The sequence below is a fragment of the Acomys russatus genome, chromosome 7 (assembly GCF_903995435.1).
Source record: "Acomys russatus chromosome 7, mAcoRus1.1, whole genome shotgun sequence".
NCBI classification, from domain to species: Eukaryota; Metazoa; Chordata; class Mammalia; order Rodentia; family Muridae; genus Acomys; species Acomys russatus.
Window position 1 is genome coordinate 19966309 of NC_067143.1, and position 17327 is coordinate 19983635.

The window sequence follows — 17327 nt, forward strand, 5'->3', positions numbered from 1 at the left end:
GCAACAGAGCCTGAAACAGCGCAGGCTTCTAGAAGGGCCAGGGGAAGGAAGGTAGGACCAGCCAGATCCCAGACCTGCCCAGACCCAGTGCTGTCCCAGCACTTTCTCAGCTGCAGGAAGACAGGCCCTGTGAAGGGTGTTTGGGACGTCACAGTCATAGGATGTGGCAGGAACACCCTCTTCATTTCCCCTGCCCTCAGCAGGCAGCATCAGGTCCAGGTTTTCGCCTGCCACGCCTCCAAAATCTAGCGGAAGCTGTGGTAGAGCAGGGAAGGTGTGGCCAAGATCATCATTCTGACTGGTGTAGAGCCGGTGTCTGTTCCTGTCAACCCCAGAGGGTGGCTCCTGGTTCTTTAATTTTTCTGTAAACCCACAGACAGAGTGGACTACCATCAGGGAATATGGCAGTGACCAACCACTCTCAACCTGTAGTCATGACCCCTTTGGGGGTGGAATGACCCTTTCACAAAGGTTACCTAAGATGATTTGCATATCAGATACTTTCATATGATTCATAATAGTAGCAAAGGTGCAGTTATGAAGTAGCAAGAAAGATAATTTTATGGCTGGGGTCAGGGGTCACCACAACATGGGGAGCTAACTGTATTAAAGGGTCGCAGCATCAAGAAGGTGAGAACCACTGGTGGGGACAGTACAGAACCAGGATGGGCAGCTACCCACTACCACGTTCCCCTAAGCACTTTGTGAGCCTGGCAGTTGTCAGAAGCATTCCCAACCAGCATTGGTTGAGATGGTGACTTCGGTACCTTGCAGCTTGCTTCTGTTTTCTGCATGATGTAAGGAGTTCAATGCTGAAAATCTAACTTAAATGTTAAGTCATATTGTTTGAAGTAAAGGAAGTTCTGGGTTGAGACCCTATTTTAAAAGGAGACTTAATGTTTCATGGCATGATTTATTTTGTATTTTGTAGTAGCAGTAGTGGGTTGACTTGTTTGCATTTATTCTCACCCAAGAACCTGAATTTATTCTAACAATATGATTTTTAACTCTTGAACAATGTGAGGAGGTACTACCATTGGAAATATAATAGAGAATCTTAAAAGAAAAGAAAAGAAAGGAAAAAAAAAAAACCACTAAAATGTATTCAGCATCTGATCCAGTGGTTGTAATTGTGGGTGTAGGTCCAGAGGAACCAAAAAGTCTCAAAGACATCCTCACATGCTGCAGTTCACAGCAGCATGGCTTGGAGCAGTCAGAGGAGGAGAGCAGCCTACGCTGCCTTCAATGGATGAATAAAAGGAATGTGCCACATACACATGGTGGAACACTGTTGAGCCTTAGGAAGGGAAATTCTGATAGTATAACATGGATGAGTCCTGGGGACATTGTGCTAAGTGAAATAGGCCAGCAGATAAACACTGTGCAGTGCCATATATCCTGGGAACTTAAAATGGTCCAATTCATAGATCCAGAAAATAGAGTGAATAGAGGCTCCGTGGCAAAGACGGCAGGGGAGTAGGGAATTGTAGTTGCATGGACGCAGGCTGTTTTTGTTTTTGTTTTTTTTAACATTTACCTTTATTTTTATTTATTTGTATGTATCTGTATGAGTGTCCATGAAGGCCAGAAGAAGATGTCAGATCCCCTGGAGCTGGAGTTAAGGGCAGCTGTGCGTGGCCCAGTGTGGGTTCTGGGACCTGAGTACAAGACCTATGGAAGGGCAGTTAACATACCTAACTGCTGAGCAGTCTGTTCGTCTCGGGCTGCAGTTTCCTCCGATAAAGTGTGTCCTTGGAATGGATAGTGGTGATAGCTGTATCACATTAACATACGTTATGCCCTTCAACTGTACACCAAAAATAACTCAAATGCTAAATTATATGCTCTATTAAAATAAATATAATAGCAAATAATAAAAGTTAAACATTTTAGAAATATAGACATATACATATTAATTACATATCAGTTTAATGTGTATGAATACTTGGACTCACATATACTCGTCCCTACACACATGTATTTTAGAAGATTGAATCTCACTGAATATACAGTTTTTTGTTTCATATCTGAGTTCATTTTTCTACTCTATAAAAACATAGATCAACTTTCTGGTTTCCAGGTTTGCAATGGCTTGGAGCAGCCAAGGAAGCAGCAGCGCTCTGATCTCAATGGACCTACTGACAATAACAACATCCCAGAGGTAATTTTCCTCCAAAGATGAGAGTTCTGGACCAGAGTTCTCATGAGGGAGTTGTGAGCTGTGTTATGGTCATCTCACTCTCCTAGTTCCTCTGGGGAGAGGGAGTCCAGATCAAGCCACCCTGGGGCCACTGTCTAAGGGAGAGATGTGGGTTCCCTGGCCTAGGAGGCCACGCCCTGAGGACTCACAGCTGTGATGTGCACTGTTGGTGCACTGCTGATGGTGTGGGGAACCCTGATGTTCCCTGGTGATGATGTGGGGATGTTTGGTGCTCCCTGATGATGATGATGGTGGTGGTGATGATGATGATGATGGTGATGATGATGTTGGGATCCCTCGTGGTCCTTGATGATAGAGATCTGTGGTACTCCTTGGTTATGGTTGTTGGCCTGGGATCCCTGATGCTCCCTGAAGATTGTGTTCAGATTCCTGGTACTCCCTAATGATGGTGTGAGGATCTCTGCTGCTCTCTGATTATGGTGTTGGCCAGGATCCCTAGTGCTCCCTGATCTGATAGAAACTCAAGGGTAGTCTTGATTTCTCAAAATCAGAGTCAATGACATTTAGGGTAGACATTCTCTTTTGACAGGCTGCCTTGTGTTCTATAGGTGGTCCACAAGCATCCTCACCCGCTAGATATCAGCCACTGCTACCCTACACCTCACTTACAATAACAAAATGTCTCCAGACATTGACCAATGTGTTCTTAAGGACAAAAATCATCCTGATTAAGAGCCACAATTCTAAACCAATAACATGGTTAAGTTATTCACATTAGGACATAGACAAGTTCCTTTCCCTCTCTGGGGTAGTTGGAACATGTTGTTCTAGCCCTGTTGAAATAGTTGTAGTCATCAGTGGTCTTGAAGACATGCCCAGGAAATTCTCATGCCCAGTGATTTGAAAACCACTGGGCTTACTGGTCTTTAGGCTTCTTCTAACCATGGCATGCTAAGACAGGGGTCCTTGAGGTTTGGCTTGTAGGCTTTTATGATCATTCTTAGCATCCTGTTTCCCATAGAAGACACTTGCTGTGTGGATCTGACTTCTTGGGAACACCAGCCATTCATGGGGTTAGGCTTTTTCTAGCCCAGGGTGGTACATATCTTGAGATGGTTCTCATGAGTCAGCACTTTGCAACTATTATGCTCATTCTCTTTGTTATTTCTCAACAGACGAAGAAGGTGGCATCCTTTCCAAGCTTCGTGGCTGGTAAGTGACTTCACACTTTATCTCTCAGGAGGCCATTACACTTTATGTCAAAGCAAATGGTCCATTTATGTGTGGGCTTCTCCTGAGACGCTTTCTTAGAAAGCACTGTTTCCAGCAAGGTGCCCCCAGGCATTTGGTTCTTTGGCTCCTGCATTAGGCCACTGCAGGGGAGGGGCTTCCAGCTCCTCTGCCTGATTTGACGCAAGGAACAGTAAGGACCACTCGTGTGTTTTACCCTCATTAACTGCATCACAGATGACACTGCAGGCTGGATTAATGCATCGAGCTGTGCCTGTATAAGCAGCTCATTATGATCTACTTTTCATCGGGGTAGTTATAATGACATCCAAATGCAGGCTGTTCCTTCTCACATCCTCTTCCACTTTCCCCTCCCACCCTTTTCAAGATTAGCAGTGCTTGTTCACATTCCATAATGAGCAAAGCAGAAGCAGGCAGACTTGATCGATTGGTTCTCTGTCAGTGTTTGGGGTGAGGCACTCCTACTTGGCTTTGATGGCTTTGACTTTCAGTGGTCTGGCATGTCAGCTGTCCCCATAGAGTCCCTGTTGGGTCCAACATCAGAGCAAAGAACCTCTTCAACAGGCCCTTTCTTTGCCAGGAGGATGTTTCCTGCCTCTAATGTGTTATAATAAACAATGTGAGTTTTATTAATTCTTTCAATAAGCTGATAATTAATTCTTATGAATATTTATAGGCACAAAGTAAATGGATCTTCAAGACAAATGGCTTTAAGCCGAAAGCTTTAAATGCTTTGCATTTATGGTAAATAACAGAAGCCTTCTGTTCTAATTTCTCCTTCAAGAATGAGTTTGAACCAGGCTTAACCAGTTTCAACTGATTCACTTTGTTGACTGTTATAAGCACCTTAATGCCATTTGATTTGGAAGAGAATTGGTTTTAACTGTGAAAGCTCATATTTAAAACCCAAGTAGAGGGGACTCCGTGCTGCCCAGTGCAAATAGGCTCAAATGCATTTTGCCCAGCAATTTGCTTGTGGCTTCAGATGTATTTTTGCTGGTCCCAACGGGCTCTAGCTGGTTTACATTAGAATGGCAGGCTATATGATTGTAGCAGCTTGGCTGGCTATAGTTTTTCAGGGTCTAATGACTGGCAGGAAGAGACCACACCCCTCTTGCCACTCCATGGTGGGTATGGCTGGGTTCTGATCTGAAGGAGGAAACAATAATGAAAATATTGCATCTCTCTGCACCATTTTTCTTGTTTGGCCGACTCTAGGGTGAGCATGACTCAGTCACAGCCTGTCAGGGCTATGGGGTCTTATGGATCTAAGAAATGGACTTGTCAATAAATCATGGCTTCATGTGGAGAGAACTTCAGACTGTCTCTGGAGGGGGCGTGGTTAGCACAGAGAGCCCTGTATTATCTCTATGAGGAGGAGGGAAGAAGGCGTTCTGGAAGTTACCCTCGTCTTCCTTCTGACTGTTTCTGGTAGCTTTCTAGAAGGCTCGTATGTCGGAACCACTTGAGATTTTTTAATCATGTCAGAGTAAGCTGGAGCTCTCACACTGGCTCAGATGGTGTAAACTGCTTGCGAATAGCTCACACCAGTCTGGGCAACTCAAAAATTAGCCCCAATTCAGGAGAGAAACTAATTGATCATGATGAAAATACGGAAACCTTAATCAAAAGCCTGTCCCTTCATAGTAGATAGTTAATATCCAACGAAACCTTCACTAGTCGAAAGTCCTATAAAAGGACAAAAAGAGGTAGTGATGAGATCACAGGAAAACTTCGACTCTCTGGTGCTAGACACCTGTCACAAGCTGGGATGGACTTGGGTGCAGGGACCCACTTGACAGTCGATCACATAGCAGAGCAGCATGTTGAATGCTGTGGAGAAGTCTAGAAGGGAGCCACTGATCATTCAGTGACTGTGTCAGACTAACACTCTTGCTGCCTTTGCTCTTGTCTTCAGCCTCGTAGCCTCATTGTCTGGATGGCTCTAGCCATTGTTTCCTGTTCCCCAGGGAGAAGGAAGAAAGGGAAATGTCCAAACCTACTTTACTGCCCCTCCCTTTACATGAAAGATTTTTCTGTGAATAGGCGTGACTGAAGGGCCTGGCAGGTGGCTTGGTCGTTAAAGTGCCTACTAAGTAAGCAGGAACACCTGAGTGTGGATCCCCGGCGCCCATACAAAAAGCCGTGTAGTGATGCATGTCTGTAACCCCAACACTTTTGGGGGGGGCTTGGAGACAAGCAGATCACCAGAACTCACTGGCCACCATGCTAATTATCTTGATGAGTTCTGGGGTTCATGTTCAAATAAGGTGGAATGCAACCATGGAACATGTGCACTTTTGACTTCTGGCCTCCACACACATGCGTATGAACACATCACACACACACACACACACACACACACACACACACACACACACGTGAATATGTTATCTGCCTGAGAATTATATTTTCCATTAGCTTTCTAAGCCTGTTCCCCCAGGTAACTAAGAAATAATTTGTCAGCTCTATTAATGAGCAGCATTGCTATGATAAAGATGGCTCTGATTGGTGGGGGATAATGGCCACTGAGGGTGTCACTCTTGTGACTCAGTGTGTCTCTTGGAGGGTCCCTGGAAACTACATGTAAGGAGTGGCTGTGAGAACTCTGCATCAGGAGGTCTTACAGCTGCATGGGGTGGGGTCCATCCACTTATCATAGTGGGCACTTCATACCCCACAGGTGAGCCACGAAGCAGCCCTGTTAGACTAGCTATGGACAGTTCACAGACAAATTCTGTATGGATTCTGTGGAAGAGGTCATCAATCAATAGGACATCCCATGAGTGTGAATGCTTAGGGGAATTTATTAAAAGACTTTGGAGGGAATCTGGGTATGGCAATGCAGACCTGTAATCCCACCACTGAAGAGGCAGTGGCAGGTTGGCCAGGAGTTCAAGGTCATCCTCCATAGAGCAAGTTTAAGGCTATCCTGGACTGTGTGTCAAAAACAAAACACCTGGAGGGTCTCTTCAAGGTGCTTGTTACTTTACATGGGCCAGAACTGTGCTACATGAGGCTTCAGGTCCTACCCTGCTTCAGTGTTGGATGGGGAACAGTGTGCATGTCTTTCTGGGGCTTCAGGGAAGGTCTGGGAGGTATTGGTTGAACAAGCCCTAGTCTGCTGAACCAAGGTCTCTGGCTAGCGAGCGTTTCAAGCCTTGTAGACTGAAGAGAACTGAGGTAGAAATCCCAAAGACCTCAGAAATGCCTGTGAGACCGCTGGTGAGAACTCAAAAGTCTAAGTTACCTGGACGATTGCTTTTCTGGAAAGTTAGTGAGAGAGAGCCTTTGACCCTAGCTCGGGCCTTATTTCATGTGAGATGATGGTTATAATCATGAGAACGACAGCAGAAACTCAAGCGAGGGCATCTTCATCCTAACACTGACCGGGTATCTTATGACTTCTATTGCTGTGATAGACAACATGACCGAGACAACTTGAGAGAAAGGAGTTTATTTCATCTTACAACTCTCAGGTCACACTCCATCACCGAGGGAAGTCAGGGAAGGAACTCTAGGCAGGAACCCGGAGGCAAGAACTGCAGAAGAGACTGTGAAGAGTACTTCTTACTGCCTCAGCATGCTTTCTTATACCACCCAGGACCACCTGCCCAGGGATGGCACTGCCCACTATAGCCTGGGCTCTTCCACATCAATCAGTCAAGAAAATGCACCACAGGCTTGCCTATAGGCCAGTATTATGTAGGCATTTTCTCAACTGTGGTTCCCTCCTCTCAGATGGCTCTAGCTTGTGCCAAGTTGACAAAAGCAAAATAAAATCCTCACCACAACACTTGCGCATGGTGTCGCCCAGCCCCTTGCTGGGTACTATGCCTGTGTCGTGTCACCTGACCAGTTACTCTACAAGGAATATGGACTTTCTGTCCCATGGCTAAAGTAATGTAGCTGATGACCCATGGCTGAAGAGGGATGGGGCCATTAGTTCTTAATCTGTGATCTCTATTCAATGTACCCTAGATAATGAGGAGAGTTGGGGGTGTGGCTTGGTGGCAGGGCCCATGCGTGGCATATGTGAAGCCTTGATTTCAAACATAGCACTCAAATTAATAGACAGACGGGTGGGGTAGGTGGATAGAAAGATGGGGAAACCTGCAGAAGGAGGAAGGCAAAACCCAGCAGGTGCTTAGCTTGAGTCAGGTGCAATGATCTAAGTTCTCCAATATACCAAGCCTTCGGTTACTTCCTCGGCAGAGGAAGAGAGGTTCAGTGAGAGCGAGTAATTGGCTTGAGCCACTGGATATGGAGTGGCAGAGTGAGTTGGAACCCAGCTTTGGTCTCTGCTCATCATCCTCATGCTGAGCTGCCTAGGTGAAGCTCCGTGAACTGCAGCCACTGGAGAGGAAAGCATTTGCTTACGGAAGACACCGTTCAGGTTCCAGGGAGTTCCCTGGAGAAGACCCTTCAGATGTCAAGAATGTCTCCTGAAGACTTCCCAAAGCGATGAAAGATAGACGGTGCCTTCCCGATGTCCCCTGTCGCACAATATGTTCGCTGGGAGCAACATAACCCCAGGGGTAGAGGATGCGTCAAGAGTTTCAGCCCGTGTAAAAGTCCAGCTTGCGTGTACACTTTTTAAAACTCAAAGGTTGGTATTGCTCAAAAGCAACAGCACCTAATGGTGGCCACATTAGTCCAAAGTATCAAAGGTCAGAAGCTCATACCCCCATTCCTCACACTTGTTATTCCTCCCTGTGTGTGAGCCAGTGGGATGCCTGCAATCCCAGCATCCAACCACCTAGGCTCATCCTGCCATAATTCTTGGCCTCATGTGTCAGGGCCAGGGGGTTCCTTAATAGCCTATCTATAACTTGCCAATGTGCCTGCATGCTGGCCAAGTGGAAGGCTGGGGACCCCAGTGCACAAGGCTTCTTGTCCTTGAACTGAGGCTGCCCTTCAAGTTTTCCTTCTCTCAAGGCGTCTTCACAGTGACCAAGCCACCCTGTTGGGTGCTTGGATCCAAGAATTTACTTGCTTTTAAAATGAACACCTGGGGCAAGTCTGTCCAGAGCAGACCCCTGAATAGAGGTGTCCTCTTTGACTGTGAGGCTACAAGGCTTCTCAGATGGCTTAGGGCCAGGGCAGTGTTGGCAGGCTGGGAATCTGGTGACTCTGTGGGAATCCACAAGGGTCATGGGAGTTCGAAGAGGTGTTAGGAAAGCAAACAGCTTTTCTCTTTTACAAACAAGATTATTTTTTCCGTTAGTACTCAATGACAGGCATTACACATGCCCTAAAATAGGAACTTTCATTGCTTAGCAATGGCCTTTAAAGATTTCTTTAAGATAGAATTTGGATCAGGTGAAGATCCTCAGAGTGAAAACGAATTCCCTCAGGAAATCCCTGTGGAATGTGCTCCCTTTGTACCTGCAAAGTTCAGAAAACTCAGTTCAGATCCTGTCTTGCCTTCAGGGGAAGCTACTGGTAAATCTTTTTTGACTCCCTCCCGAAGCTTCTGGGATTTATGCCAGCTTATGTACAGATCTCCCCTGCAAATAGATACTGCACTGGCCACATGGGGCCTTCAGCTTGCACTTTCTTTTCTTGGTAAATACTGAAGAGTGCCCGGATCCAGCTGACTTTTTTTTTTTTAACAGTCAGCCAGAGCATGACCCATGGATGGGCAGTGGTGGATTAACCAGTCCATTATAAACTAACTCTCAGGAGGTTTCTGGCCAGTGCAGCGGTGAACACCGTCATGTTGGGGTGTAATGTTCTATAGGAGTACTGCCTGCATAAAACTGGGTTAGCGTCTTCAGCTGTATAGCATGCTAATATTGATGGGCATGGCCAAAGCACCTTGCAAGAGAGGACAATAGACACAGCCCTTGGTCATTGTGCTAATTAGTTTTTATGTTGCTGAGACCAAATACTTGAATAAAGAACTTAAGGGAAGGTTTAATTTGTGTCACTCTTTCAGACCATGCTTGCCAAACTCCATTGCAGTGGGCCTGTGGTGATAGGCACGTGGCGGGGCAAACCAGCTCACTGAACTACAGACACAAAGGAGAAAGGCAGAGGGATGCAAGCTACTTCGGGACCCAGATTGTTAACATAACATTTGTGGGGCTGAGGAGATTGCTCAGTGGCTCAGTGTTTACTACACAAACTCAAGGGCCTGAGCTCTGATCCTTATCAGACATATAGCTCCGACACAGCGGCAGCAAATCCTGTTGGTAGGAGCTTGCAGCCAGCTAGTCTATCTGGAGCCTCATGCTTCCAGTTCAGTAAGAGACCCTGCCTCAAAACATAAAGTGGAGAGCAATAAAGAAGATGCTTGGTACCGACCTTTGGCCTCTGCATACACACATGGCTGCCTGCAGCCACAAGTGCATACACATCACACACACACATACACCACATACACACCCACAGAACTACAGTTATTAAACAACAACAACAACTTATCCTTTGTCCATTCCTCAACTGGATCTTGCCCCTTCCCTCCCCTAAGATTTACTGGAGTATAAACAGAATATACACAATGTGTTTGTAAGTGCGTGCAACATGTTTTTATATTAAAAACACGTGATGTCATCTCTACAATCAAGGATAGTTAACACACCCTCACCTGTCACAGTCCCCTTCTGTGTGGAGTAGACAGACAGCATTTAAAATCCATGGTCTTAGCAAATCCCTAACGTACAGTTGTCCTTTGATATCTGTATAGCAAATGGTAGTGTATGCCAGGAATGCGTGCAAGTCCATACATACATTCCAAGCACAGGTAAGTTCTGTATATGTGGCTGTCATGCTGTATTGTTCAGGGGCTAAGGACAAGAATAGATTTCTGTACGGCTTCAGAACGTGTACCGTTAAAAGGTATTGCAATCCACAGTAGGTTGAGCTGAAGATGGGGACTGTGGACCTGTAGGAGATAGACATTAGTCGCCATACTGTGTGCGAGGTCTGCAGGGTCCGTACCCCTGTGGCTGATGCTGTCACACTTTGACCAGGGTTTCCCTAAACCCCTGGCTTGGCCTTTATATTTCTTACAGATTTGTGCTAATTTTTTTTTTCACTTAAAAGGAATGAGCTCTTTGGTTGATAGTGGGAAGTTTTCCCAGGTTAGCCTTATCTACATTTTCCTGGGTTTGCTTGTTTATTTTGTCCTGACAGAATCTTACCCTGTAGCACAGCCTAGCCTTGAAGTTCCAAGCCTCTGACTCAGTCTCCCCAGTGCTAAGTTCACAGGTGTAAACAATTACACCTAGCCTTTGTCTTTGTCTGACACACATTCTCGTGCATACACACACACACACACACACACACATACACACACACACACACACACACACACACTTTTGTATTACTTTGCTGAATTATTTTATGGGTTCAAATGATCAATTTTTTTTTCTTTTGTCTAGCATTGGCTGTCCTGGATTTGCTTTGTAGACCAGGCTGGCCTCAAACTCAAAGAGGTCCACCTGTCTCTGCCTCCCAGAGTGCTGTGATTACAGGCGTGTGCCACCATGTCCGGCTTCATCTAGAACTTTTATGTTGAAAAAATTAAATTGGATGCATCTGCTTTTTTTTTTTTTTTTTTTTTTTTTTTGGTATATGGATACAGACAGAGGTTACATTTTGAGCACTGTGGACCCAGGGAGTTGACTGGCTGTGTCAGAGCATCACTGGTGGAGGGTGCTGCCTTTGCTGTATCTTTCTGGCTCTGAGTCCATCCAGGAACTGTCCACCTAGGTTCCAAACAAGTCTGCTTTGCTCCTAAGGTGTATGTGCACTTTATAACATGGCGGGGCGTGGTGCTCTTCCCACCAGCATCATTCTTTCCCATATCTTCCCTAGAGACTTTTGTGTGGCTATTTTTCTACATAAGTTTTTGGGTCAGCCTATGGAGTTATACACACACAAATTTCTCTCAGCGTCTTTATTTGGCATGCATTAAGTTTATCTAGTTAGAGGGAAAGCGCCATTTTACAGTATAGACATCTCCCCAGCCCAGAAAGGCTTTCCCGCCCCATCAGGCCAGACATGTTTACCTTTAAAGCTTATTCATAAACTCTGACACACACCCCGTTGTCTGTTCTTTGCTATTTTATCCTATTTATTGTTTTGATAAATGTTATCTTTTGCTTCATTACATTTTCTGGCTTGTTTGTAGGTACAAAGAAACATTGATTTTTTTTAAATATTAAATTCTAAACCATTGGTCTGGTCAATTTTCTTAGGTTTTTTTTTTCCTCCTCAAAATACATTTTTATTTGTTTTCTCTGCTTTTCCCTGGCATAAAACTGTACCGTCTGCAAATGAGAATGCCTTGCATTTTCTTTTCTTGTGTTCCTCTTATCTTGCTGAATTGAGTAGAAATAAGAAACAGTGGTATGTAGTAATGGGACATGCCCACTAGTTAAAAAGTAAAGCAAATAAATTAATTAATTTTTAAAAATTCAAAAAAGTAGCATCCTTTCGAAAGACTATCCTTTTAATTTGCTATCATAAAATTGTCACACAGAAAAAAAAATTAAAAGGAAAATCATCTCCGTCACCCTGCACCACCCTGGTTTCAGACCCGCGGTCCCCACTTCCTCATGACTTAACCTCCAGCCCACTCTCCCACTGGCTCTCTGAAGCAATCCCATTTTTCAAGTATTTCAATGATGTGTCTCAAAAAAAAAAAAAAAGGAGCTCTAGTAAAACCAACGGCAATGCTGTTGTCACAACTAAGGTAAAACTAGTAGTCATTTCGGTGTCACCCAGTGCCAGCAGCCAGCATTTACATTTCCCCATGCACAGTGTCCCTCTGAACAGAGATCTAAAAACAAGGTCACCGACTGAGCCTGGTTGACACATTTTATAATTCTCTTCTGTATCTTATAGATTCTACACTAATCTTTTTTTCCTCTAATTTTTTTTTTTCTGTAGCTGTCATAGGACACGACCATACATCACCTTCGGAGAGGCAGGCTTTGTTTGGTTTACCCTTGGAGGTGATGGTCCATCCCAGAGGGGAGTCAGAGCAGGCAGTCAAGTGGGAGCTCGGGTCAGAAACCACGGAGGATTGCTGCTGCTTGGCTTGCTTGCAGACCCCGTGCTCGCCCAGCTGTTTGATATAATCCAGGCGCAGTCTTAGGGAAAGCTCTGCATCAAGTTAACTAAAGCTGCCTGCTCCTGTTTTCTTTCTCACAGTGGTCTTGTTGATGCCAGGTTAAGTCTCTGTATCACTCACCCAGTGGCCATGTTTGCACTCTCTTGGCTTGGTTGATTGCCCCCTGATGGTGTTGTCTACATGGTCCACACCCAGGAAAATGGTCAGGGTTTAGATACGGGACAGTCATAGTGATTGTGATTGTGTGAGCAGAACGTCACAGATATTATTACGTCTTTCATCCGTTGAGAGGCTCGTGGTATCTGGTTGTCTCCCTTTCGATGATTTTAGCGGCGAGAAATGATTGTTGTCTAGGTCCGTTCATTGGTTACTCTGATAACGTCTGTTCCCTGCTGTTGATTCTTTGAGCTCCCACACAGACAAGCTTTTGGGTATTTGGTTGCCCTGGAAAGGTAAACAGTGGGCTTAGGGACTGTCATGGGTACTTTTTGCTTGCAGCCTGATGGGGTAGCCCTGAGGACACCTTGCTTATGGACACTTCCATGTCTCTAACCAACTGGCCTTTGGAGGTTAGTGCCTCAATCTTATGATGGCCTTAGTATGTCCCAATATTCTGGCATAATGCAATTTTTGTCCTGAGAATAGAATCAACTAGTTCTTTCATCACGGAGTTAGATGAAATACTAGTGTTCAGACACTCAGATCTGCATGAAGTGGGGCTCCTTGCTGCAGAGCTTAGGAAGTGTGCCCATGTAGTGTACATGCGTGGCAAGGCTCCCAGCAATCCTATCTCCTGATAGTTAAGGTCAGGCAAGTCCCTCACCCTGACCATGAGCTCGTAAAAGTGACTAATAGGGTGTCTTCCAAAATTAGGTTATAGGAAGAGTGGTGTGTGCTTCTCTCTCTCTCTCTCACTTGGTCTCTAAGGAGCCAGATTGCTCTGCTGTGGTCCCAAGTTGCCTCCCCAGAGAGGCCAACAGGCAAGGGGCCTAAGTCTCTGCCAACAACTCTGGGTGGGAACTTGGAATTGGTCCTTTTTGTTCAGGCCTTGAGATTGTAACAGGCTTTGCAACTCCCCTGACTGCAGCCTCCGTGGAGATTCTGAGCCAGAGGCCCCAGCTGAGCCATAGCTGGATTCCCAAGATAATAAGTGTTTGATGGTTTAAGCCACTAAATTTGGGAGGTAATTTTTATGCAATTATGCACAATAAACAATGGCCAGTGTGCTGTATTTTCAAAATTGACTCACACTGATATTTTGCCAAGGCTTCAGGGTGCTTGCATTTGTTCTCTCCTTTTCCTGTGTCCCAGGTCCTGATTCTCAATGTGACTGTGCATTTATCTTACTCGGCTAATCCCACCCCATTGCCAGGGAGAATAGTAGCCACGTTGCCAAGGACGCAGGGCTGTAGGCTCAGTTAGGGTCTCCTGGCTTTTATTCTTGTCTTTGCAGCAGAGCCCAGCAGAGATGGGACCGCCAAATGGCCACACATGTGGAAGAAGCCGTCTCCAGGACCCCCTGGGGAGGCTCTGGGGCCTGAGGTAGCTCCCTTCCCACAGCAGCCTATCCCAGACTGTGCCCTGTAGCAGCTTTTTGTAGTGCATGGGAGTCATCTTTAGTGTTTTGATTATGTCACAAATGAACATTTAGATTAGTCTTTTAATTCTTAGAAGTAAGCTTTTGTCAGTGTGGCTGTGGAAAGTACATGCATGAGTCCAAAGTCAAACACACAATACAGGGCGTGTGCAGAGGTCTCTGGCTGTGCCCTTAACCTCTTACCTTCTCTGTAGATACGTGTCCGTATAGACAGTCATTTGTAACATTTTGCCTAGTTTTTGTCAGATTTATAAAATCCCCTATTCTTTGTATAAAAGTTTAAATGGACATATAAAATATATGTCTTTTTATCCTAAGCTTTATATAGGATTTTGTCGGGGGACTATATGATGTTTCTTTCCACAGTTAGTTTATGTGATGGGTGATGTTTCATGTATCTTGATTATGAGTTTATTGTCTCCTCTTTGGGTAGGTGGAAACAAATTTAGATTTTCTCTCTCCATCATGCCTTCTTTCTGAACACCGGTGCTAGCCATGTGCTCAAGTTCTGCATGGTGCTAGCAGCCTTCCAAGCTGCTCCATAGGACCCTAGTGTAGGATGGCTACTGTTTAGCTGTGCCAGGGTTTTGTCTTTACAAATAGGGCCACAGAAAATGCCTTTTCTTGTTTGGCCAGGTTCTCTGATGATTGATTGATTGACTGATTAATTGATTGATTTTCCTTTTTCTTAGAAGTCATTCACCCAGACCCCAGGTATCCTCGGCAGGACTACACTTGGCTTTGGCCCTTTGCTCTCTGCCACATCTTCTCCTCCTGCTGCAGGCACCGACCCTTGTCACTCACTGAGTTCTAAAATACCACACTGAGTCACTGAGAGTTGTCCCTGTCCGTGACAGTCCTGTGTGTCTCAGGCCCACCATCTGTTAGGAGCATGGCTACTCTGCTGGGGTGGTGGGGCTGGGCTTCTCGGAGGCCCAAGCTGCTGCAGAGCAAGCCTACCTTGCCCTGGAGTAGGCTGGTGTGAGGAGGAAAGCACTGTTAGGCTCCAGAGTGGAAGCCATTCCTTTCCCCACTTGGGGGCTCCTTGCCATGGGTTGGCTCTTCAATGACCTGAGTGGCTGCCCTGAAATGTGGACTTAAGAGCCCCACCCTGCCCAGAGTAACAAGTCAATTTGTGGCTTTTCTATGCCCATGGGGACAGGTGTTCCTTTGCACCATAATCCTCACAAGATCCGATGCCTCTTCTTCCTCCCCCCCTCTCTCCCTCCCTCCCTCCCACTGTACCCATCTGTCTGTCGTCTCTCTCTGAACACTAGCAATCCTCCTCTTCTCCTTGGAGCCGGAACTGGGGAATGGCTCAGTCTGCACCTACCCACACTCCTCACCCCATGGGCTGGCTCCAACCTGCTATTCCTTGAAACTGCTTCCAAGGTCACCGCTGGCTGCCTTGTCAGGATGCCCAGTACATGAGGCCCCCTTGTAGATGGCCTCCTGCCAGCATGGTACAGATGGGCTTGTCTTTCTCTCCAAGCTCCTTCTCGTCATGAGGCCTGGCAGAGCTGGTTCCCAGGGGGGGGACCCCTTCTGCCATTTCATTCCCTGTCCTCCCCACAGTGACTCACCTATGCCTGTGGCTTCCATTGGCGCCTCTCACGGTTCACTCTTAATCTAGTGTCTCAACTGGGCTGCCTCCTGAGCTGTACTTGGAAGGTGCTCCGGCTCCTGCAGCTAAATCCCCCTCTCCAAAGGCCAGTCCTTTCCTGAGGGACCCTTCGTAGTGAGTAGAAACTCCAATCACATGTCCACAGTCCCTCTTTCCAACCCCCCTCAACCTCACCTCACATTCAGTCCAAATTTTGACCAACTCTCGCAGTTCCCACTCTTTTCCCGGTCTATACCATCCCTCGCTTGCCTGGTCCACTGCAGTGGTCATTAAGCTGTTTTCCATCCTTGCTCTCTGTTGTTTGTCTCTCTGGAGAGACTGGTGTGCTGGGCTACATGCCTAGATGGTAGGCTGGAGGGACAGTCTCTGGAGTGGCCCCAAAGTCCTTGTGTCTGGCCAGTGCCTTTTCTGCACTTCGGCTTATTTCAACTGCTGGCTCATTCCTTGCACCAGGTCATCTGCGTGCCCTTTACTCCTTTGGAATTGCTTCTCTCGGTGTGACCCCAGGACCTTTGTGCCAGGCTAAGGACTCTTGCCTTAGCCTGTAAAGCTCTCTTGGACTTGCTAATACCTTCCAATGGTAGAGACTTCCACAGTCCCCTCCTCCCACCCCCCAGGTTCCTCTACCTGCTGCTCCTTTGGGGCCACCCCCTCCCTCCCTGTGCTTGCCACAGTCCTTCCTAATGAGTTTCTGTTGACCTGTGGTCTGGTGTCAGCCTCACTCTCCAGCCAGTGAGCCATGTGACAAAACAAGTCCTGTTAGTCAGGGTGCTGGTTTGGGGAATGTCATTTGATCTCACTTAAAATGGTCTTTCTCATAAACTGGGATAATGAGGTTAATTTCATGGGATAGTGAAGGACTGATGGCTGGGGCCCTGCTGTCATGCAGGGCTGGTGAGTCAGATGTGGCAGCGCACCTGGGGCCTCCCAGCTCCACAGAACTCTGTCCGTTTGGTGCTGTGTTCCAGCCCCACAACTATGGCCTCTGGCACGCAGGGAAAGGCCAGACACTTTTGGAGTTCAGGAGAAGAACTGGAAATAGGCTGGTGTGCTGGCAACCCCTCGCCACTCCTTACTAGCAAGATGTATTGCCCTTCTCCAAGTAGCAGAGGTGTGTGATCCCAGGTCCAGCTCCATAAGATGCGGCACTTCCCTGTCCACAGAACAGGCAGGAAGCCTCGCTCAGATCCAAGTACAGACCCCTTGGCCATACACAGAGCGCAAGGACTTCTCCAGGGCACAGCAGCGGGCTCTCTAACCAAGCTGCTGCTTTGTGCAGTGAAAGAAGAATGGCCTATCACACCCCTCTCAACTGCACACAGACAGGACATGTGCTGTCTGAGTCAGAGGCACATTAGGAAGGGGCGGGCTGCCCTCTGGGGACTCAGGCTCACCTGTCTGTCCAACATTTGCAGCTTATCTCAATCTGCTCTCAGTCTCCCTCTGCTGGCTAAGGATCACTGGTAGAGTTCAGCCCTCATACTGGGGGGGGGGGGGTCTGTGTCCCCCACTGGCCTCAGATTAGGGAGGAACAACAGCCCTGTCAACAATGGTTTTGGGCACATGGATGGAAGCAGGACCACAAGCCTCATCAAGGCCCAAAGAGGTA

At 46.6% G+C, this 17327-nt stretch overlaps 1 protein-coding gene across 5 annotated transcripts in view; it reads left to right on the top strand.

Annotated features, from left to right (window-relative positions):
- Positions 1–17327, top strand: part of Apba2 (amyloid beta precursor protein binding family A member 2) — an 881206-nt gene that overhangs the window by 842652 nt on the left and 21227 nt on the right. For all 5 annotated transcript variants that reach the window (XM_051148672.1, XM_051148670.1, XM_051148671.1 and 2 more), the window contains exons 4-5: positions 2081–2161; positions 3337–3373. In XM_051148672.1, the coding sequence (XP_051004629.1) occupies positions 2081–2161; positions 3337–3373 (118 nt within the window). The remainder of the gene's footprint in view (positions 1–2080; positions 2162–3336; positions 3374–17327) is intronic.